Source organism: Ixodes scapularis, unplaced genomic scaffold (genome assembly GCF_016920785.2).
Source record: "Ixodes scapularis isolate PalLabHiFi unplaced genomic scaffold, ASM1692078v2 PGA_scaffold1__304_contigs__length_218370807, whole genome shotgun sequence".
NCBI lineage: Eukaryota > Metazoa > Arthropoda > Arachnida > Ixodida > Ixodidae > Ixodes > Ixodes scapularis.
The window spans coordinates 33,483,654-33,506,350 of record NW_024609846.1 but is presented as its reverse complement, the minus strand read 5'-3'; the positions used below and the strand labels follow the sequence as shown (position 1 = coordinate 33,506,350).

The following is a 22,697-nucleotide window of genomic DNA, read 5'->3' as shown; positions in this document are numbered from 1 at the left end:
ACAAGCAGAGCAGCACAAAACATATCAGTCTGGATGAAGTCGACAATTCTCTTTATGAAGGCGTCTACTCCTATCAATATCTTCTAGTAATCATTGGTCAGTGTCTCCTCCATTCTCTGGGTTTTTCTTCTGGATCCGTGTTCCTTTGATTACATGGAGTTTCGTATATCTGAATCACATACTTGCCTAGAGCCACTTTCAAAACTTGGCACCCACCCGCTTCTACCTAAACTGCTGCCATAAACAACTACTTACTTTGCATATTGATAAGTTTTTCACTGGAAATATGAACTTTAAAGAAAAACAGGAAACAACTGGGATGGAGCCCTAGATTGTCAACGTTGTAAGTGCTTGCTTCCGTTTTTCTTGGTGTTTCACCTATTGCTCGTGTTTTGCTTGTCTCTAGGCTATCAGTTGTTTGTCTCGGTCTCTTCCTGTAGCTGTTAATAATTCCCTAACCATATAGTAAAATTAATGTTAGAAATACCATAGGTGTTTTCTTTGTATTTTCAACAGAGTAGTCAGCAACTGTTAGAAGAGTCCATTAGTTTATGGGAACTAGGAAATATGTGAAAGCTGTGAAAGTGAAAATTGGGTTCATACTGAGCTTAGAAGCACATAAGACATATTGTTATCAATAGGTGATGGCATGAGTGCCAAACTGCATATACAAAGTTCAATGTGGCACAAGCCAAACCTATAGTCACAATATTTTACTCATACCTACAAACCTCTAGTAAAAGTGACGAGTATGGGGAATATGCTAACGTAGGATACCATCTTGAATGGTACAATAATGAATTCAGCATTCATATGTGTACCTAGAACCACACCGTATCAGAATGATATTCACCCTGTGGTCAGTGTACTGTGCCACAGCATATATGCCATGGCCCTCTCGGTACACATGTTCCCACATGCTGTTCAGTATCGTAGAAGCTAACAATCGTTAGGTAATCAGGTCCTTCAATATATTCCTTTTCATTATTAAAATTGAATATAATTTTCACCGATGGAATGTGCTTTGTTGCAATGCACAAGTGTTGTGTGGTGAAGTAGGCATGAAGAAAACACCCTACACTGGCCCACAACGTTTTTTGGCAATGCACTTGAGGGTACAGGCACGCGTTCCCGCTCCCATTTTGAGCGCTGAATAAAGCTGTGCGCGGGCTCTCCTCCTTTTCACTGCATTGCCAAGAAAAGTTGTCGCCGAGTATAGAGTGTTTTCATGATACCTACTTCACCACACAACACTTGCGCATTGCAACAAAGCATGCCCCAGAGATAAAAATTCGATTTAATATTTATAATCAATCAATCAATCAAGAATAATTTTTATTAGGTGTCCAGGAACGACCATGCGGTCTTGGTGCTGGCACACCATAACTTACACACTACAAAAAAGTAGGAAAAAAACATAAAAAACTCAAAACATTGAGTAAAAGATATGATACATATAACGCATGCTGACACAAAGATACGATATACACAACAAGGAAAGAACGGAACACAGGGTCCGAACGCAGAGTAGGAAGACTACCACAACAACGAATATACCTTCTTAAAATAATATATAATAACATCACAATCACCGACAGGTTCAGAGAGACCCATACAAGAATCTGAGAGATCTGACAAATTCAGTGACACAAAAAATATCAAGATCACTTCCAATGCCATTATATGCCCGACACATACGAAACATCGGGTCCAAGATATTTAACGTTCGAGGAGAGTAAAAAGACGTTGTCAAACGGGTCGCTGTCCGAGGAACTCGCAAAAATATCTGTGAGAGCAGTTCTGAACAGTCGGCCATACCATGAAGGACTTTGAAAAGGAAAACCAGATCTGCCTTTTCTCGACGGTGATATAAGCTGTTCATTTGTAGGACGTCCAATATATTTTTACCCTTTGATAGAGATGTTTCATCTCGCAGATATCGATATCGATAAATAGATAAAATTTGTTTTGCACTCGCTCCAGCCTTAGGAGGGTAGTTTTACAACTGCCATTCCATACAGGAGATGCATATTCGAGTTGAGACCTTGTCAAAGCGCGGTACAGGGTTACAAACGTTGTGGGGTTTTTAAATACTCTAGTCGTTTGACAAACGATACCGAGCGCGCGCAAGGCGCAGGTACTTATACGAGCCAGATGGCTATCAAATCTCAAGGAGGAGTCAAAAAGCACTCCCAAGTCCCGCACTTCACTAGAACGGCGCAATACGTCTGAGCGAACACTGTAAGGGAAACACGTCGTTTGCGTTTTGCGACTATAGGACATGACCTTGGTTTTCGAGCTGTTTAGTAGGAGACCGTTCAGTGAACACCATTTGCTAAATGAGTTTATGTCCTCTTGTAGAAACTTGCAATCTGAGATAGTTCTAATCTCCTTAAATATCTTAATATCATCAGCATATTGCAAAAAAGACGAGTTTACAATCTGCTTACACATATCGTTCACAAAAATAGAAAAAAGAAGCGGGCCCAGAACTGATCCCTGAGGTACCCCAGACGTGGCCGTGTACGTAAAAGAATACGCGCCGTTCGCACGAGCAACCCATGTTCTATTAGACAAATAATTCTGAAACCAGTTGTGTAGCTTTCCACAGACACCAATACCACAAAGTTTTGACAAAAGAATGTCATGGTCAACCACATCAAACGCCTTACTCAGATCAAAGTAGACCACGTCGAGCTGGCCTCTTTGGCACACAACTTTGGATGCAATGGACATAAATGAAATCAAATTTGTTGTTGTCGAGCGTCCTGCTACAAATCCGTGTTGGTTGGAACTTAATACATTTTTTAAACGAAAGGACAATGTTTTGTGGACCACCATTTCGAAAAGCTTCGAAAATGTACACAGCAGAGACACTGGCCTGTAGTTTGATGCAGTGGTACGACTTCCAGACTTGTAGACTGGGACTACGACTGACTTCCTCCACATATCAGGGAACACTCCTGCTCTTAAGGAGTTGTTGAAAATATCATAAAGGATGGGCGTAAAAATTTCGTGAAATGCTTTTACAAGTGTTGCTGGAATACCATCGTGACCTGTGGACATGGTAGGCCTCAGTTTTTTATGCATTCCTGAATCATTCCCTCATCCACAGGCAGGGAGGAAATGGATTCGTTCACGCTAGGGGATGGCGGCCGTTGGTACCCACTCCTATTGTGTTTATATACAAAACTGAAATGACGCGCGAATATATCGCATACACTGGACGTGGTCACATTCTCCTCATTAAGTATAATATCAGGATGTATCAATTTTCCTCCTCGAGAACGAACATGTCGGTAGAGTTTTCTTGGGTTTCTCCTCAATTCGGACTCCACTGGAATATAATGGAATATATATGGAATATATATGGAATATATCCAATGGAATATAGTGAAGGACGTGATTACCTAATCTAAGGAGCCGACCTAGTGCTTGTGAGAGGTGGCCCCCTCCGGGCCACCTCAAACTACCTCCCTCATATACCTGTAATAAAGTTTTTCAGACAGACAGACAGAGTGCTGTATTTTAGTATTTTGGCTGCAGTTCGCATTTCAATAGATATTTTTGCTTAAATTACTCTTGGCTAATAGCTCGGCACTAGCCCAAGAGTCATGCCTTGCTTATTCAAACTTTTGATCGTCAAATTGCCGAAATAAATATCTATGTGTCTATCTACAAGTGGAGGAGTCATTGTTTCCGTGGTCTGAAGGGGTGTCTGGTGCCAATATCTATCAAAAACTTTGTGCACAATATATATCATGGAAATGTTTTGTTGAAAAGAAGTGTGTTTGAATGGGTACAGAAGTTATATGAAGGATCCACAAGTGTCAGCCATAACGGAGCTTATGCCCGTGCATGTCGACGACTGATGACGACAGTGAGCCTGCTTGTGAGCTCATTCTGCCGGATAGACGAGTGTCAGTAAAAGATGATAAATAATTTGCGAATCAGCCAAGGCTTTTCGCATGTCATAATTCATGGCAGGCTTGGGTTTTGAAACATTTTATCTAAATAAAATCTACAGGCATGAATCATTCTTAATCACCCTTGTATTTAAGATTTTTCCTCTTTTTTCTTCAGTTTATTATTGACAGATTTACTGCTCCCACCAGAGAGCATGGATGCTAGATTGTGCTTTGCCATTTCTGAATGGTGTTCTCTTTCAATGAGTCAGGTTTTTGTTTTAGACCAGTGATTTTCGGAACCTGTAACCTCTTCTCTATAGATAGTTGCAACTGCCACAGTGAGAGAAAAGATCAGTATAGTCGTGTTAAGTGCCTCTAGAGGCTGGACATGCTTGAACCATTCTTGTAGCCTCATTTTGCAAGGTGCTGAAACACATCCGCAGGGCATTGGGGGACCTCCAGAGGGCACTGAAATGCTGAGGACTATCCCGTGATCGTCGTCGTCCCCAAATCATAGTCAATCATTGGTCTTTGACAATGCTGTTGAGACAAAGATTTCCATCTGGTGACCCAACGTCCCCCCAGACAGCACTGAAGTGATAAAAACTACCACGGGATGGTCGTTATCCTCAGGTTGTAGTCAATCATTGGTCTTAGATGGTACTTTTACAACAAAGTTTTCTATCTGGTGACCCAACTTGCCTCCAGATGGCACTGAAGTGCTGAGAACTACCACGGGATGATTGTCATGCTCCGATTTTAGTCAGTGATTGGTCTTAGACGGTACTTTTACAACAAAGTTTTCTATCTGGTGACCCAACTTGTCTCCAGATGGCACTGAAGTGCTGAGAACTACCACGGGATGATTGTCATGCTCCGATTGTAGTCAATCATTGGTCTTGGACGGTAGTTTTACAACAAAGTTTTCTATCTGGTGACCCAACTTGTCTCCAGATGGTACTGAAGTGCTGAGAACTACCACGGGATGATTGTCATGCTCCGATTGTAGTCAGTCATTGGTCTTAGACGGTACGTTTACAACAAAGTTTTCTATCTGGTGACCCAACTTGCCTCCAGACGGCACTGAAGTGCTGAGAATTACCACGGGATGGTTGTCATCCTCAGATTGTAGTTACTCATTGGTCTTAGACGGTACTTTTGCAACAAAGTTTTCTATCTGGTGACCCAACTTGTCTCCAGATGGCACTGAAGTGCTGAGAACTACCACGGGATGATTGTCATGCTCCGATTGTAGTCAATCATTGGTCTTGGACGGTACTTTTACAACAAAGTTTTCTATCTGGTGACCCAACTTGTCTCCAGATGGTACTGAAGTGCTGAGAACTACCACGGGATGATTGTCATGCTCCGATTGTAGTCAGTCATTGGTCTTAGACGGTACGTTTACAACAAAGTTTTCTATCTGGTGACCCAACTTGCCTCCAGACGGCACTGAAGTGCTGAGAATTACCACGGGATGGTTGTCATCCTCAGATTGTAGTTACTCATTGGTCTTAGACGGTACTTTTGCAACAAAGTTTTCTATCTGGTGACCCAACTTGCCTCCAGATGGCACTGAAGTGCTGAGAATTACCACGGGATGGTCGTCATCCTCAGAATGTAGTCAGTCATTGGTCTGAGACGGTACTTTTACAACAAAGTTTTCTATCTAGTGACCCAACTTACCTCCAGACGGCACTGGAGTGCTGAGAATTACCACGGGATGGTTGTCATGCTCCGATTGTAGTCAGTCATTGGTCTTAGACGGTACTTTTACAACAAAGGTTTCTATCTGATGACCGAACTTGCCTCCAGACGGCACTGAAGTGCTGAGAATTACCACGGGATGATTGTCATGCTCCGATTGTAGTCAGTCATTGGTCTTAGACGGTACTTTTACAACAAAGGTTTCTATCTGATGACCAACTTACCTCCAGACGGCACTGAAGTGCTGAAAATTACCACGGGATGGTTGTCATGCTTTGATTGTAGTCAGTCATTGGTCTTAGAGAGTACTTTTACAACAAAGTTTTCTATCTGGTGACCCAACTTGCCTCCAGACGGCACTGAAGTGCTGAGAATTACCAAGGGATGGTTGTCATGCTCCGATTGTAGTCAGTCATTGGTCTTAGACGGTACTTTTACAACAAAGTTTTCTATCTGGTGACCCAACTTGCCTCCAGACGGCACTGAAGTGCTGAGAATTACCACGGGATGGTTGTCATCCTCAGATTGTAGTCACTCATTGGTCTTAGATGGTACTTTTACAACAAAGTTTTCCATCTGGTGACCCAACTTGCCTCCAGACGGCACTGAAGTGCTGAGAATTAACACGGGATGGTTGTCATCCTCAGATTGTAGTCAGTGTTATTTAGTCAGTGTTATCTAGAAAGTAGCCTGATAAGTAGAATTTCAATTGTGTAGTTCGTATAACTCACTTCAAGAGTGTGCAATAAGACAAACCATCAAAGGAAGCTCACATAATTGTTTATATAAGTGTGTGTAATTTTTATGGAGAATCAAATCTCTTTAATTACATATACACTAGACATGTACATATTTGCATAATTCAACAAATGTGTTTTTTATGAAATGGTAACTTGAGTTAGTTGGTAATTCACAAATAAAGACAACAGTGAGAAAGACAAATATTAAAATAAAAAAACACAGCATGAAGCTTTCAATAAAGGGCGATTCTTTATGTATAAAGCCATAAGAATAAGCAACAACAAGAACTTTATTCCGACTAGTTCAAGCCACCTTTTGAGATGACATACATTGGAGAGTTTACAGTTCATAATATAAGAGCTTCAGTGACCGAGAAAGCTCAAAATTTTCCCGAGTGTGAATGTATTAGCTTGTTTCGTGTACGCCAACAGCCTAGCTACCGCCTCTCAACCTTTTGCAATTTGCAATAAATGCAGTCAAGGTCACAAAGAAGTTACAGGGAAAGTCTTGTGTAATTTGTCTAGTGCATTCTTCGATTATACCCTAACTAAACGACTAGGGTTTGAGTTATTGGTTTAAGGATCCCAAGGCTGCTCAAACCGGTCACCGTGGTTGCCGTTTTCAGGATATTGGCGTACTGGGGCATTTATAAAGTTGACAAGTAATGTGTGCCTGCGGCGGGACACATCGAGTAAAAAATTCACTTGTTGTTTTTTTGTGAACTCGACAGTGAAACTGAAGTCTGTTTGAGGCTTCAGCGGATGTTCAACGACGGTACAGTGCCGTTCTGTCACCTTTCTGATAGAAACGAGTACGATCTTTGCAAGGACCTCGCGGCGATCTCTTGACGACTTCTTTTCGACAATTTCTAGGCATTTTCGCAGCTGCCGTGGCGAGTTCGTCACTGTTTTGAACTTCATTGGTCTCAGGCATTACTTGATTTTAGTAGTCATCTTACCTGCCTACTCATTCTCGACGATGTTTTGTCTTCAGCGATGTAGCGAGTGGAGCGTCCTTCTCACGTTCAGTGAGATTTGGGGCCCCGATCAAAATGTAAGCACGAAAACTACTGTTACTGTCAAGATATTCTGTTATCAACCGATATTAAACACACAATCACAGATGTAAAGAGCATACATGTTTATTTAAAGCTCTGACTCCTGTTTTTAAAAGTTAAGCGAGAAAATTATTAAATTTGGAGACCTTAAATTAGTTACTCACCGAAGAAATACAGCAAAAGGCAGACGCCTACGACGCCTACAGCAGCAGTTTTTTGTTTACATCACGTGATTCCTCTTCGCCAATCATATTCGTCCCTCTGAGCGTTCCCTAGTTTGCTGTGTTTGTCCCTACATTCCCTACGCAAATCCAGCGTTTAGCTAGGGGCGCGTCTGTAAAGCCGGCTTAACGTTGGTGCAACCGGAATTTAAACCCGTGCTTACCTAAGCTCGGTTTGGGGCGCTAAGCCGGCTTAGGAAAGTGCCGCCTTGGGTTAAGATAAGCGACGTTGGTGCAACCGGCCCTAAAGACCTTTGCAAAACTCACCTTCTGCGGGCCGCCATCTTTGTCTCCTGGGCTCAGGAACGCCTTCTGAGCATGCGATGTTGCTCTGTTGTGCGATATATCAGACGCTGCGCATCCGTCTACAGCTCAGTGACTCAGCATTTTTTCGCCGCGATGATAAGCGATGCAAAAGTTCATACTGAGGTACAAAATCTTGCGCACCGACATGGAACCCTCTTTTAAAACAAATGATCGCATCTTGCCTGTCACAACGTAGGATGTCGAGCAATCTACTCCGTTATACTTCGTTTAAGCTAAATGCAGACGCAGCCGACGCTACAAGTAAACGGAACAATCAAGCAGAGTCAAAAGTGAGAGTCACTAGGCTTTTTTTCTTGGAATGATCGGTTCAACGATGATGGAACACGTGAATCAACGTAACAGATGCCATGACGGTTCGCTTCTGACGCTGTCTGATCACCACCGTCAGTTCGTAGCGTCAGCTGCGTATTTACTTGAGGTGAGTATAGCTTCTGCCCAGAAATCACATCCTTATGCCTTTTTTCACCGTGAAGCGGCAGAAGCCCGGAAGCGCTGACGCTGCAACGTTTCCAGTCTGGACATAGCGGCGACTCAGTGAAGGACGACTGCAGGGGTGTTCTCGCGACTGTTCCTGGAGTCGTAAAAGCGTGGTTCGAAACGCTCAACTTTTTCGGAAGCGGCAAGGTAAGCCGAGATTTTAACATTATTGCAAGATGAATGCGGATATTTTAGTTTCAGAAAGAAAAGTTGCATATAGTCGGTGTGGAAATTTTCAAGTATATGTCAACTTTTGAAACAATACATTAAGCCGAATCTCGTGATGAAATCATGAACGAGGTGCATATCAAATCACACAGAAACCTTCTTTCTGTTTATATTGCGGCAAAACCTCGTGGTTTTGATCCTAATGCAAAATTTAGCAAAAACGAAAAAAAAAATACGTACCAGAGCTTAGCGCCAGAGCACAGTAAAACATATTTAAATGTAAGTAAAAATGTTCAAAATTTATGACTTTGTTATACCAGAATCAAGATTCAAATTGTGATCCCTAAGTCTCCCTTTCATATAGACGGTGATTACAGAAATCCAGTGTGCTCGCTGTCTTAATTGATAATAAAGGAGTTTCTAATTTATTCGAAGTTAAATGACGTGACATTAAATATAAATACGTGTATTGCTCTGGTTATTCGGTATTATCTTGCGTGCAAACAGATTATAATTGTAGTGTAAGCCTTTTATGAATATGAGACCGCATAATAACTTCGATCTGTCATAATGCTTGTACCGGACCGGATCATGGACGAATCGGTGTATGTTCCCTTCTAATTTAAATATAATACGTTGAGGCGCACCTGCCAGCCTTTTAGTGGCACAGTATGCGACTTTTATAGCCAAGTAAATGCTGCCAAAAATATTGGGGGACGATCATACGGCGTGATGCGCTTACACAGCGGCAGCGGGGTAAGTGCATTGGTGCATAGGTGACGTGATGTAAGAATTATTCCGCGAAATTTAGCGGCTAAACTAAATTGGTAGATAAATCCCGTGACGTCCATTTTTCCACTAAATTTAGCATGGAAGCTGAATTGGTGCACAGGTCACATGACATCAATTTTCCCGCCAAATTTATTTTGGAAATTGAATTGATGTTTAGGTCAGCTGATATCAATTTTTCCCGCGAAATTGAACGGGGAATTGGAATTCGTTTACGCTCCCGCCGTAGCGAAACCGGGGGGACGGTCCCGTAACAGCTGCCTTTGTAATATATCATGTTGTATTTATTTACTCTTAAAATGGTACGACTGTGAGCAGCCCTGACGACAATATTTTTTAAGTGTGCTTACACAGTAAATACCAGAATTGGAGTTTTTTTTTTTTGTCTGTGTTTTTTTTATTACAGTTTACGTACTTGTCTAGGCCAGGTCTGGTGTCAGCATATGTTCAATGTAAATGTCGCTTCATTTTTACAATAATTTAAGTAACGCAGGTGTTGGCTGAAGATTGCTGAAATTGTTCTAGCGGAAGCTAACCCTAAAGGCCTACTGAAAAGAAAAAAAATGTTTTTGAACAGACTGGTTGGGACAAGCCTAAAAAGAAAAAGAGAAATTCGCGAGATGAAAAAATTATACGAATGGCGCTAGACGCGATTTAGTCGGTGGTCACCTCCTTTCCACTTGTATTCTCTCACGGCATTTCGGGCACGTGAAAGAGGTGGATCAGCTTGGCCATCACGTTGATGTGGAAAGAGCGAATTACCATTTCGCTGAGCGAATGACCATTCCGTGACATCATGAACTTTGGACGAAGAATTTAAAATAAATATTTTGCCGTTAATAATGTTCTAAACATTTTTTTCGCGTAAACGTATTTTTTGACACGCTTGTACCAACCAGACTGTGCAACAACAGAACAATTTTTTTCCTTTTCAGTGGCCCTTTAGCAAACTACTCGAAGTGCCCTACCTTTATAGATGGCTCTAAAAGCCGGGAACATACTTTGTCCTCCCAATAGGCTCTTTTATTATGCTTCTATGAAATCTAGTGCCGTAGCCTTTCACAAAGAGTTCCGGTTGCACTCGGCATCAAGCCTATCTAGAGTGCGGGAGCGGAGCGCTCCGAACTGCGCGCGCGACATCTGCCGGCGGACGCTGGGCCCGAGATAGCGCGCCTCTGAGCATGCTCCGCCATTGTGCAGCGCTGGGCAGATGGCAAAGTATGTGCTGGCCCATCCGCACTTCTACAGACTCCGCCGACAGCCGGACGAGCGCTGGGCGCCTGTAGGCTGCGAAATCAAGGCGCTCGATGTGGCGACCCACGCGCCCCCGGCTCCGCATTATCGCGCGTTCCTCTGAAAGGAGTTTAGCCAATAAACTAGCGCACTTGCTTCCGTCGAGGATGGTAAGCCTGAAAGCGGTTCAAGGCGGCTCTATCCGCTGCTGAGTCTACGTGCCACATCACATGCTTCAGCATGAACACTTGAAAGTATTTTCTCACGACATTGTTTGTTTTAGTTGTTCATCGGGCTTTCTTAATTATTGCACTCAATGGAAGCCAACTGCATTAAAATATTTGCATAAAGACCCATGCGTCTTGTTACATGCTACAGATTGGAAGCATCGTTCAGCCATCAAATACTTAAATTGGTGGCATTCATTACGAGTTTGCTGCTTCTTGCACAAGCAGTGGGAAGCTTTGAGGGACGGAATAATTTTACCTTTTGACCCACGTTCATAACCGCGGAATCACGAACCGCGGTTGTGTTATCGTTGTGAAAGTGATATCTCGAAAGTGCAGAGATAGCAAGCACTTGTAATCGTAGCGGTGAGGACGCATTAGCCGCAGACAAGAATATGCGTAGCTTCCCGCGCATACCATGAGTGGTTCAGCGCGAGAACGAAAGCAAGCGCGCGAGTTCAGCGGCTAGATTCCGCTCAGAAGAACGCCCGATAACGCGGAGCTGGCGGCCCGTGTGCCGACGCACCGAGCGCCTTGATTTCTCAGCCTACAGGCGCCGAGCGCTCCTCTGGTGGCCGGTGGAGCCTGGAGAAGGGTCAGCACAACGTTGATATCCGCCCAGGGTGATCGTTGCCCGAGTGAGCTAGCGCACACCAGCTCGGAGCACGTGGAGCGAAAGCTCGCGCTGCAGAACCCAGGGATCCTGGGTTCATTCCCCACCCCTGCCCGTTTCGATCTGGATGTGCATCGTACCGGCGTGCGGTCGTGTATCGCTACTGCGTGGAGCATGTTAAAGACCCCGGGCTCAATTGCTCATCTACAGCTAACAGTAAAGTCACATGTTAAGGCAGACAAAGTTCAGGCTGAACAAACATACTCACAACGCCCCCCCCCCCCCCCAAAAAAAAAAAAAAGGATTTATTTGCTAAGCGCAGCACAATGGCGTCGCATGCTCAGAGGCTCAAATGGACTGTCTCGGGCCCAGCGTCCGTCGGCAGATGTCGCACGCGCGGTCCGGAGCGCACCGCTCCCGCGCTTTAGACAGGTTTCATGCCGAGTGTACGTGCAGACCTCGGACGTGTCACTGACACAACTGATTCAGGCATCTGGAAGGTTGTGGCACCCGCTGTTTATCCAAGGATGTAGTACGCTTAACGTCCTGATGTTTTATTGAAATAGAATGTTTCAGAGAGCGCTAAATGTTATCGCTCAGCCTTAGGGCAATCATGTTTTTTTTTCTTGTAGTTAACAATGGCGGAACTGATGGAACCTGCAATCCGATACGCCGAAGAGGGATTTCCAGTGGGGTGGTCGAGTGCCGCCTGGTGGGGTGGGGCTAGGCGGAGGCTCGCACAGATGCACGAAGGAAGCGCGTTCTTAAAGGAGGGCGGGAGAACTCCCAAACCAGGAGATGTCTTCCGCAACGTTCCACTAGCGAGACTACTTAAGGTTGGTGGCTCCGATGCCTATTTTTCTTTATTTTTTGCTAAGTGTAGCTTTTGACAAACAATTGCTATTTTAAATGACTCATCTGTCTTCTTCACTAGTGATGATAAAAATATAGTGGTAGTCTATGCTAGTTGAAATAATTTTAAAATTAGCCTGTTGAATGACTCATAGCTGCAGCCATATCAGGGTCCTTTAGCAAAGGTCGGTAGCAATTCTGAGGCTACAACCTGTTTGTTTTCTCAACTAGTAATGATTAAGTTTGACTATAACCGCTATAACCGCTTTCTCAATTAAGGCACTTTCCAGGCATGCAAATATATTTGTAAAAAAAAATGTGTCTGTTGCTCTGGAAAAAAAACTGACTTTTTCAGAGAATAGGAAATGAAGGGCCGGAAGCGTTCTATTCTGGTGACATTGCCGAAAGCATTGTTGAAGCTGTCTCGGCGGTGGGAGGCGTCATGACCTTGGACGACCTTCAGATGCATATGAACTCCGCTGAGCCAGTTATTGTGCCAACCATTTCAACGACGTACCGCGGCAGAACAGTTCACACACCACCCTTACCAAGCCAAGGCGCCATACTTCTGGAAGGACTTAACATAATGGAGGGATTCGACGTTCAATGTATGCGTTTTGATTACAATTAATTATCTTGTATTTGGACATACCACGTCTTCATCCAGTGGCAAGATATATTGGGAGCACGCAAAGTCCTTAAATATCATGAAACATTAAATTGTTGGAAGAAAGAGAGAGACGACAAAATAATTAGGTAAAGACAAAATAATATTGTGCCATCTTACATGATTCTGGAATTTCAAATCTCATTTATTACGTATAACAGAAACACAGTATAGCTGTTTATTATTAAACAATCCTACATTCTTCCTAATTCAGTGACGTCATATTAATTGCCGACATTCAACAGTGAGCTGCATGGTGATAGCGGTCTTTAAGAAGGGTAAAAATGCGATCTATGTCAAGATCCAGAATATTCTAGTAGATGTAATTTCATTTAGCATACATACTATGTTAGTATGAGTAAATGTAAATGAATAAATTGCAGTGTGCTTTAAAATTAAAAGAAAATGTAATCGTTGAACAATCTTTCATCATCCACTAGAGCATAATATCGGCCTTTATTCTTATCAATATAATGTAAATTTATATGGTTTTCCTTGAAATTAGATAAAAGCAGCTGCCTCGCAAAAATATTTGTTTAGAATTGTGAAGATTTGTTAGTCAAGGTAATCTTAAAAAGGTCATTCTTGCAGCCTATTAATGGAGTCATCTCGATTTTGAAAAACTTTTAGTGTCACTACATTTCTACCTATTTACGTGTGTTTTCCCTATTCAATCTTAGCATTATGTTTTCTCTGTCCTCTTTACCTATCTCTCCTACTTGATTTATAGCGTCCAAGTTTCATACACTTAGCAGTGCCAATGTGCTGTCCAATAATGAACTCAAAATAATATTCGTTTGTAGCAAGCAGTAGTGGATCACAGGACGCGTGCAAGACCGATGTTCATTGAAACACTCGCATTCAAGTACCATCTAGTGAGCGACACCTCGAGAAAAGGAGACCATGCCGAGCTTTGAGCATCTTATCATCGTTCAGGAACCAATAAAATTGCGGCATCTGCCGATAGGAACGCTGAAGAACGAATCAGGAAGTAAGAAGCCTTAACATATAGTAAGACACTCGCTGGGTTTCTTGATCTCTGAGTGTCAATAGTATGGTGGATGGACGCTAAGGGTCGTACTCTTTATAATGGGTGGTAGCTTGCGCCACCTAGCCTAAATTAGGTTTTTTTATCAATCTAGGTGGCAAGCACAGCAACCGGTACACATTGATCGTCCTTTAGTCGGTTTTTCCAATGAGAAGGACTATCGTTATCACACTCCAATGAATTTGTGCAGTCTTTGTGACAAAAGATGGGGGAGGGTAGTATCTTGTCAATGTGACTGTGCTTCTCCACTGTCACCTATGAGGAGGGCAAAACTTCTGCTCCTTGCGGGTGAGTTGTAATGACGTCAGAACGATGCCGAGTCCTGATTGGCTTTGATTAGAAGAATAGTGGGTAGACCTCAATGCTAGATACTTTGAGGTATAAACACTATTTTGTTCAATCAGCAAATAAGAGATCGGCGTTCTATCATCATCACAACCCCTGTGCAAGAAGCACACGTACTTGAACTCCGCATTGGTTGACCTGAATGAAGAAAACAAATGGTTGTTACTTGGAGTGCATAGCGGGGGCGGGGGCATATACGTGTAGGCAGGCACGTAGCCAGGGGGGGAGGGGGGGGGGGCTCATGGGGCCCGCCCCCCCCCCCCTCGAAATCTTCCATTTTGCTTGGACCTCCTCTCCCCCTCCCCCTAGTACAGCATTCTGTCATGAGCGCCCCCCCCCCCCCCCCCCCACCCGAAACAAGATCCTGACGTGCCTGCGTGTAGAGTTCCTAATATGATCTCGGAACAGAGAGCTTAATAAAGGCAGGCCGTGGCATATCTCCTCGCTTCTTCCTTTGCATTTCGTTTTTTGGCGTTCTGAGACTAATGTCGCAAGCTCGTCGCCTCTTTGAGCAATGATTTGATAATCGAGGCTCGCCATGCCTTCGTTTTTTTTTTGTTTTTTTTTTGTTTTGCTTTAAGGTGTCATCAACTACATTTGAAAAACGTAAAGGATATAGAAGGGCTGCACTTAGGTGCATGTGACGCTGTCCAAACAACTCCTTATTTTAGAATTCCCATTTACCTGGTCTTTCTGTCTTTCTCAGCTTTGAAACGTTTTAACCGGTCTCGCGCTCTCCCTCTCACCAGTGTCGGTCATATAAACAATACCACGTGTAGCTGTTGAGCGCGACATTCGAATGCGTTGAACTGTGGTATATTTTGTTCAGACTTCAAGTCAGATCCTGGACAGTATTACCACCTCTTGATTGAAGCTTTGAGGCTCGCTTTCGTAGATGGCCTTTCCGTCATTTCGGACCCCGGTTTTGCCTCTACTGATAAAATGATCAACAAGGAGTATGGCAGAAAGAAGAGATGTGATATTGACGTGAACAAGTGAGTACGCTAAGCGATCGAATAAGTTTAATTAAAAAGTTCCAGCAAGCTGCGTTTTCTTAATTTGGCGCTGTGAGTACTTCACGTTTCCTGGGAACAGTCAGAAGGATTGAATGAACGCTAATTGATCACTAGCTGTTCAAGAAACAAGTTAGCTCTCTCTTTGAGTTCGGTGTACTCCGTTTTATGGTTAAGCATGCAGGCACATAAACTTAAACTGACATTAGTTTACGGAATTCGTCTCCGCTGTCTCTAACGAGGACGCCCCGCAGAGTAAAGTGGGATAGCATTGTAAATATGACGTTTATTTAATACGGCAAACAAGTGTTCCAGAACCTGTCTTTGGCGCATCGAAACGCCAGGAGGGGTCTGCCAATCAAAGGGCGACATAGATAAAGCGTACGGAACGCACAATGACGAGGCAAGAAAGCGCGCCTTGTCATAGGTAGAGGTCAGGGAGAAACAAAGGCACGTGGACAGACTTTGCGGTAGCAAACACGCGCGGTGCTCAACGAGCAAACGAACTTGCCCGCCGTATACTGCAGTGCTAATGCTTCAAACACGCGTTTTTTCTCATCAGAAGTTGGACGGCAATTCAGTACCCTTCTTGGCAGTGTGCTGAGAATGGATATTATTTTTATAAAATTCCAAATATCCTCGATGTACCTTAGCGAGCCAGGAAGTTGCTATTCGTTATGTGTACATGGGAACCACCAATGTACCAAATTCAACATTGATCAAATACAGTGCATATTATCCGGCAGCATAGCGCATATTACAGCTCGATTTTTTATTAACTTTGGAAATGTTATGTTATAGAGTTTTATTGAGCCATGACCTGCTTCTTATGAATAAACGATGAGATTCTTTGACACACAAAAAAACGTAAAATTGTACGATGACAGGGCTATGGTGTCGTGTGCACCGGAAGGACTTCCAACTCTCAGGCAGAGAGGCACTGTTACCATGGCAACAGCCGACGCTCAGGGGAACGCGTGCTGCTTCATCAGTAGCCTTGGAACCCCTTGCGGTAGCACGATCGTCAGGAAGCACGGATTCGCAGTTCAGGTGAGTCATTCAATTGCTAAACTGTCTAGGGTAATTCTATTCCTGTTCAGCTTGACCAAATATACACCGAAAGTTTGTCAATTTTTATATTTTGAAATCATGAAAATTCAATATTAAATCAAAATGTAACTGCAAATAAAAAAATGTTTCTTTAAACAGGCTAATTGGGACAAACATGTAACAAAACAAATCTTCCTCAAAGACATTTTTTTAGCAATTTTTAAACCACAGGACGTAATTTAGTCGGAGTCACAATCTCTCCAAATTTGAAACTCCCGCTTTTTCAAACCGCGCGAAGAAGTACGACCCCCCCCCCCCCCCCCCCCCCCCCCCCGCTTCGTTTTGCTATTGGATTGACTTGGCTGCGGAGTTGAACGACGAAGGCAGCGTCTCGACTTCCGGTGCTTCTTATCGAAGATACGCCGCGGAGAACGGCTGCCAATAACAACACTAAACGAAGACGGCGCACCGCTGAAAGGGCTGTCCAAACAGGACACTACAAAACGCACGACTCCGACAAATCGTGAAAATTGAAGCGGGCTTGAAGCGGGCGCGTCCGCTTCAATTTTCACGATTTGTCGGAGTCGAGCGTTTTGTAGTGTCCTGTTTGGACAGCCCTTAAGGCTCCCGAGCCTTCGGCACGGTTAGACAAAACCCGCTGGCAATTGAACTCCAACTGTTCTTTGTTAGGCCAAACAAAAGAGTGCGTCGCTGCTACCCTAACGTGCGAGACGCCGCATGCTTCGACGAATTGGCCACTGAATGGCTTGGGTGTTACCAATCTGCATCGATTTGTCGAGACTGAAAGAAAAAAGTTAGTTTACGTTGGTATTGGCTCTTGCGACATTGCATGCAACCAGGTGCCGCTGCGGACACTACCAGCTAATTCCGACGGCCCGCGAGTGCGCCTGCTGCCTAGAAATTCCGGAGGTAGCCTCCAGGGCTAGTAGCCGCTGCATCACGGATCGCGCCGACTTCATAGGTGGTATCCTAAACCCAGTCGTGCTCCAGATCGCTTACCGGATGAGGGCGATAGAGCTAAAAGACATGTAGCTGGTGTGAAACTTGTTTTATTGACAAAAATAAAATCGGAGGTTTCACTCAATGAAAGCAATCAGCTGATTCTTGTTTCTTGGCTATCATTCGGAAACTAAGACTGCTTCGACGATTATATTGATTATGCCAGTGAGAACTTTGCTCCAGGAAAGAGTGTGGCGAGTTTATTTGAGACACGTGGTTTAAATATTTAGTTATCAACTAAAATAAAATCGCATAAAATCTCAACAGGAATTTCTCTTTTTCTTGGGGGTCAGCTTTTTTTGTAATACCCTGACTGTGCGAGGTGCTCATTTTGGGCACACAGGTACAAGGCCACTACCGTAACTTTAGAAGAAACTTGTTATACCAAGAAAAGGTGGAATAGGAATGAAAGACGGAAATTTCATTTTGCACCGTAACTCCCTAGGAAACAAAATAAATTCGACGTCGCAGGCTACAAAGAATACAACTCGTTGTGGGAGGTTGACACTTTACAGGTAGGAAGGGACCAGTACACTACACATTCCATTCAAACAACTTTACGTAAGATGATTTGGATGCCGAGAAGACAAATCTGTCCGCTGACGCAGAATTCGGACGTCCGAAGACTTCTGTTGCTGTTACGTATTAACCTGGCTGTGCCAGGGTTTTTTATGTAACAGCTGTGTCTCAGTCACGGACGTTCGGTGCACCCTGTGCGAATCTCGAAAGCCTCCATAGCGAAATGACCAGAACATATCTGGACACGTTCGTCGCTACCCGAACGCCCGATTGCCTCCAGCAAAATAGCAGTCAGCTTGTCATCTTTCGGGGCGACATGGCTGCTAGAAGACTCGCTCCCGCGATCACTCATATGGCAGCACTTTAAAGAGCAACGGCGCCGCTTTACACGAGCTGACCTCTAAAAAAAAACAGCATTTCCACGCGCAAGCAAAAAAAAAAAAAAAGAAAAGCACACTAAGAAAGCAAAGAGGAAAACGAAAGTAGCAAACCGCACTATGAAAGCCAAAACCCCGCGTCGCTTCCTATCACTAACACCTGCGACAGCTCCTAAACACACACTATTTCACTTCAAGAAGTCTCGCTCAAGCACCTGGGTCAGCACGAAACACTGATCACTTCGTCGAAACGAGTGGTTGAGGTAGGCGAAAAAGCAGGAGCAGAAACTTTGGCGGCCATGAAAGAATGGCGAAGCTTTTGTTTGTTATGGTATGAATTCAAACAAAAGTGCCCGTTTTATAAACCTTTTGTAAAGAATTATAACTCTCACTACATGGGTTATATTTTAAACGTAAAAATATGCCGCTCAAAAGGAAATTGCAACATATCACTAAGGTTTAACAACCAAGATCTAAGGTGTCAATCAATATCTAGCCAATGAAAAGAGTTGTTATCGCACGTCACCCCGTGACGTATAGCAGCCACTCCGTGACGTATAATGCCAACTTTGTGGCGCGCGATTTAAAACGGACGAAATAGCCGCAAACTAAAATCAGTCTCGCGCAATAAATATTGCTGCAAATATTTTTTTTTCGCGGAAAAAGTGTTTTGTGACATAGTTTTGTTTAACCCGAGACTGGGGTATTTCGGAAAAGGGACGAGAAGAAAAGAGGCCACAAGGAGGCGACGTCTCAATTTGAGACGTCGCCTCCTTGTGGCCTCTTTTCTTCTCGTCCCTTTTCCGAAATACCCCAGTCTCGGCTTAAACAAAACTATGGTTAACTTCCACCAGCTCGCCTGCACCCTTACAATTTTTTGTGACATGTTTGCCCCATTTAAGCTGTTTAAAAAAATATTTTTTTTGCTATTATCTTTTAAATTTTGCGACAGTCCAGAATAGTCTGGATTGTCGCGAAACAGAAGTAGTGCGGGGTTTCCGTGTTATGTATGCAGTATATGTGGAGGGATAGTAGGGTACATGAAATGAAATGGGATTTGGAAGGAAAGCTTTCGCCGTTGTTTTCGAGACTGTCAATAAAAGTTTTGACATTTTTACCTATTTTTATTTTTTTGCAAAAAATTTGCTTCCGTAGTATGCTATACTATAACAGCCTTTATTCATAATTTTGATTTTGTTCAAGTATCACAAGTCAATTCTATTTCAGTTCAGAATGTGCCAGCTTGCGTGTATGGAAGAAAAATTTGTTTCAGGCCAGAGCGGAGGGATTCAACATGAATCCAGGCCATCCAAATTGTGCAGGGCCGTATAAAAAACCATACCACACGTTAATGCCTGTCGTCATGACTGACACAGCATCCGGAAAACTGTTGGCCGTGATGGGTTCGCGCGCGGCAGGAGCTCAGGCCCAAACAATTCTTCAGGTGACTAAACCTATTTCTGCTATTATTTATTTGGTACTTTTTCTCTGCTCTCGGCGGCACTGCCTTCACCGCTTCACTGCCGGCTCAGTGAATCCAAGCAAAGCGCCGTCCAACGGATTTTCAGATGGCGGGTTGAAATCCTGGTCGTGGTGGCCTCAGTCTGACGGAGGCTCATTGCGTAGAAGGCGCCATGTAACCGACTTTTGGGCTGCCCGTCAAACAATCCCCAGGTGGTCAAAATGCTTCATCAGTCCTCTACTGCAAAATGTCCTCGTTAATTTGGCACGTAAAAAAACAAAGAAAAACTCAGAATTTTGGTCACATTTAATCTAATGTTTCCCTGGTTGCCGGATGTTTGCAACTTTGCCGAAGTGACAACAAACCAAACACAACTCAACTCAGTCTCGTATCTTTGGGATTCGGTGTGTAATCGTATGGTGCTTCGAATAAAAAAAGCTTTCTTGATAATAAATGAGGTCTTGACAAATGGGTTTTTGGAATTAGAGAAACACTGGATTTAATATTCTCGATACAATTTTAGTTTACAAGACGGACACTATCGGTGGTCGTGTACCACCATCGCACACACACTCTCGCTTTGAGTCCCGCTGTTACACTGCCGCATAGTTTTCTTGAGCAGCTTGGTCTCGCCCAAGGCTGTAACCCGATCCGCATCCTGCCCGACGCCAGCCAGTCGCGCCTTCATGGCACGGGCATCCACGTGCGAGATTCCTGGCCGCCGAGGAGTTCGAATAAATCACAATCTTCCGAGAACTCAGCCTTCCGCCCAGCGAAATAAAAAAAAAAGGCAAAACACAATGGAGCTTGCTTGAAATACGCTTGGCAAAATAAAATAAAAAAGCCAGCACAGAATGGCGCTCGCTTACAGGTGCATTATATTTTTCAGCATCATGTGAAAAGTTTCCACGAAGTGACGAAAGTAATATATGCCTCAATTTTGACTCCTTAATATAGAGAAGAATCTGGTGGCTGCAACAAGGTTTGAAGAATAGATAGCTGGAGACGCCTAGAGCACCGAACAGATATTCATTATTACACATATTCATACCAGTCGAGGATTCTTCGAAAATAAGGTGGAAACATGCCACGTATAAACAAATTTGTATTTGAACCGCACATGGGTCCAAGTGCATTGCTTCATTTTGGAAAACAAGCGCTTCGTGCATTCTTGTTTTGGACTCATAGTTTTTTGTTTCACATTATTCCTGCATGAATAACAAAAAATATTCAACTTTACTTTATACTAACTACTAAATAAAAGCAAAATATTTTTGTTGTAACAAAGATGACCGCCGCTGCTATCTGTAAGTCGGTCAACAGTCTAATCACCTTATTTGTGTTATTAACGATATTACTTAATACGGGCCTTTTGATTTCATCAGGTGCTGTTGGCTATGATCGATCTTGGTCTAAATCCCCAGGAAGCTGTTGACGTGCCGCGAATAAAGATTGGTGGAACCCGCAGCACACATCCAGAGTGAGTTTAGGCATTATACAGTTGCTTATTTATGCTTATAGTTTTTAAGAAAGAGAGAGACGAAAAAAAAGAGATATAGAGAGAGAGAAAGAGGGGTAGAGAGAGACAGAACCCTATTACAGGAACCGTGATATCGCAAACGATGCATTTGTTTCATTGTAACATCTAAGTTTGAACTCTGAAGCAGGGGTACGGCTATGTGTTCACAATAGGAAAGGCAAAACAAAAAGAAGTGTGGAAAGAGGGAAAAAGTACGCTTCCTTTATTATCTTACGCAGCATTTTCCGGCGCCGAATGGTCGCAATTCATATAGAGTTCGAACGAAAGATTAAAGACAAGCATGTTCGAGCGTAGCGTAAACAAAGAAGATTTCATCTTCGTTCGGACTTGGGTTTTCGTAACGACCCTATGGTATATACCAGCTGGCCTCCTGACTAAATTTTGTTTAAGAAAGATAATTCAGTGTGTTGCCATGCAGTGACCCAATTTTGATTGAAGAGGAGATGAGTACAGCAGCAATCGAGAGTCTGACAGAGAAGGGTCACACCATCGGAGAAACTCTCAAGCGTCTTGGAAGATCAAACACGGGCCAAGTGCACGTGATTGCTAAGGGAAACTGGTGGGATATCGGTGCCTCCCAAGGCCGGGTGGACAACTGTGACGTTCTGTGGACTGGAACTGACTACCGGTGCGACGGCAAAGCTATGACGTACTAGCTCGAAAAGAATCAATCAACACTAATGCAATCATCAGTATAAAAATTCGTCACAACTTTGGCGGGAAGTTTTGCTCAAAGGGAAATAAAACAATGTTGCGTGTTTCAGTGATGCATCGGCATGACTTGGTCATTGCCCCGCTGAAACCGCCTGCTTTTTTTTGCTGCATGCAAGTTTACCATTAAACGTGTTGGTCTGGCTGGGGGACGGACAGGTGGTAGTCCATATTTGGGCTCTAAAAAGAGGTTTAATGTTCACGGCTAGGTGAGAGAGTTTGATGGTGGATTTTGGTGGATTTCGCCACGCGTGTCTGCGAGTACCCCTTATATTATAGGCGCCGTGACGTGATTACACTTGTGTCACTGACGGGATTTTTGTGTTATTGGTGATGGCGGTTGGTGACGATGAAGATGAGGTTTAACAGCTCCTATCACCGGTCAGGTCCGTAGGTTACCGTCTTCGCAGCTTGTCTTGATGCAGCAAAATGAGGCTGACGAAGACCCGTTGACGCTGGTGACTTTGGTAAATGCTCGAAAACTTTTGCACCGGGTATTTAAGTGGGTATCTTCCGAGCGACGGTATTTCAAACCGTCCCTCAAAGTTTGCTGTGCATCTAGCGCGGCCAGGTCGGGGTAAAAACGAATGAATCTGTAGACCTTTTGAATAATCGCTTTCTGTTT

At 43.6% G+C, this 22,697-nt stretch overlaps 1 protein-coding gene across 1 annotated transcript in view; it reads left to right on the top strand.

Annotated features, from left to right (window-relative positions):
- The window catches only part of LOC115313440 (glutathione hydrolase-like YwrD proenzyme), a 67,864-nt gene extending 45,847 nt beyond the window's left edge, over positions 1–22,017 (top strand). Inside the window, exons 2-9 of the mRNA XM_040206659.1 lie at positions 8,475–8,585; positions 12,101–12,304; positions 12,676–12,928; positions 15,210–15,375; positions 16,281–16,443; positions 19,633–19,803; positions 21,207–21,301; positions 21,780–22,017. Coding sequence (XP_040062593.1) covers positions 8,475–8,585; positions 12,101–12,304; positions 12,676–12,928; positions 15,210–15,375; positions 16,281–16,443; positions 19,633–19,803; positions 21,207–21,301; positions 21,780–22,017 — 1,401 coding nt within the window. The remainder of the gene's footprint in view (positions 1–8,474; positions 8,586–12,100; positions 12,305–12,675; positions 12,929–15,209; positions 15,376–16,280; positions 16,444–19,632; positions 19,804–21,206; positions 21,302–21,779) is intronic.
- The last annotated feature ends 680 nt before the right edge of the window (positions 22,018–22,697 follow it).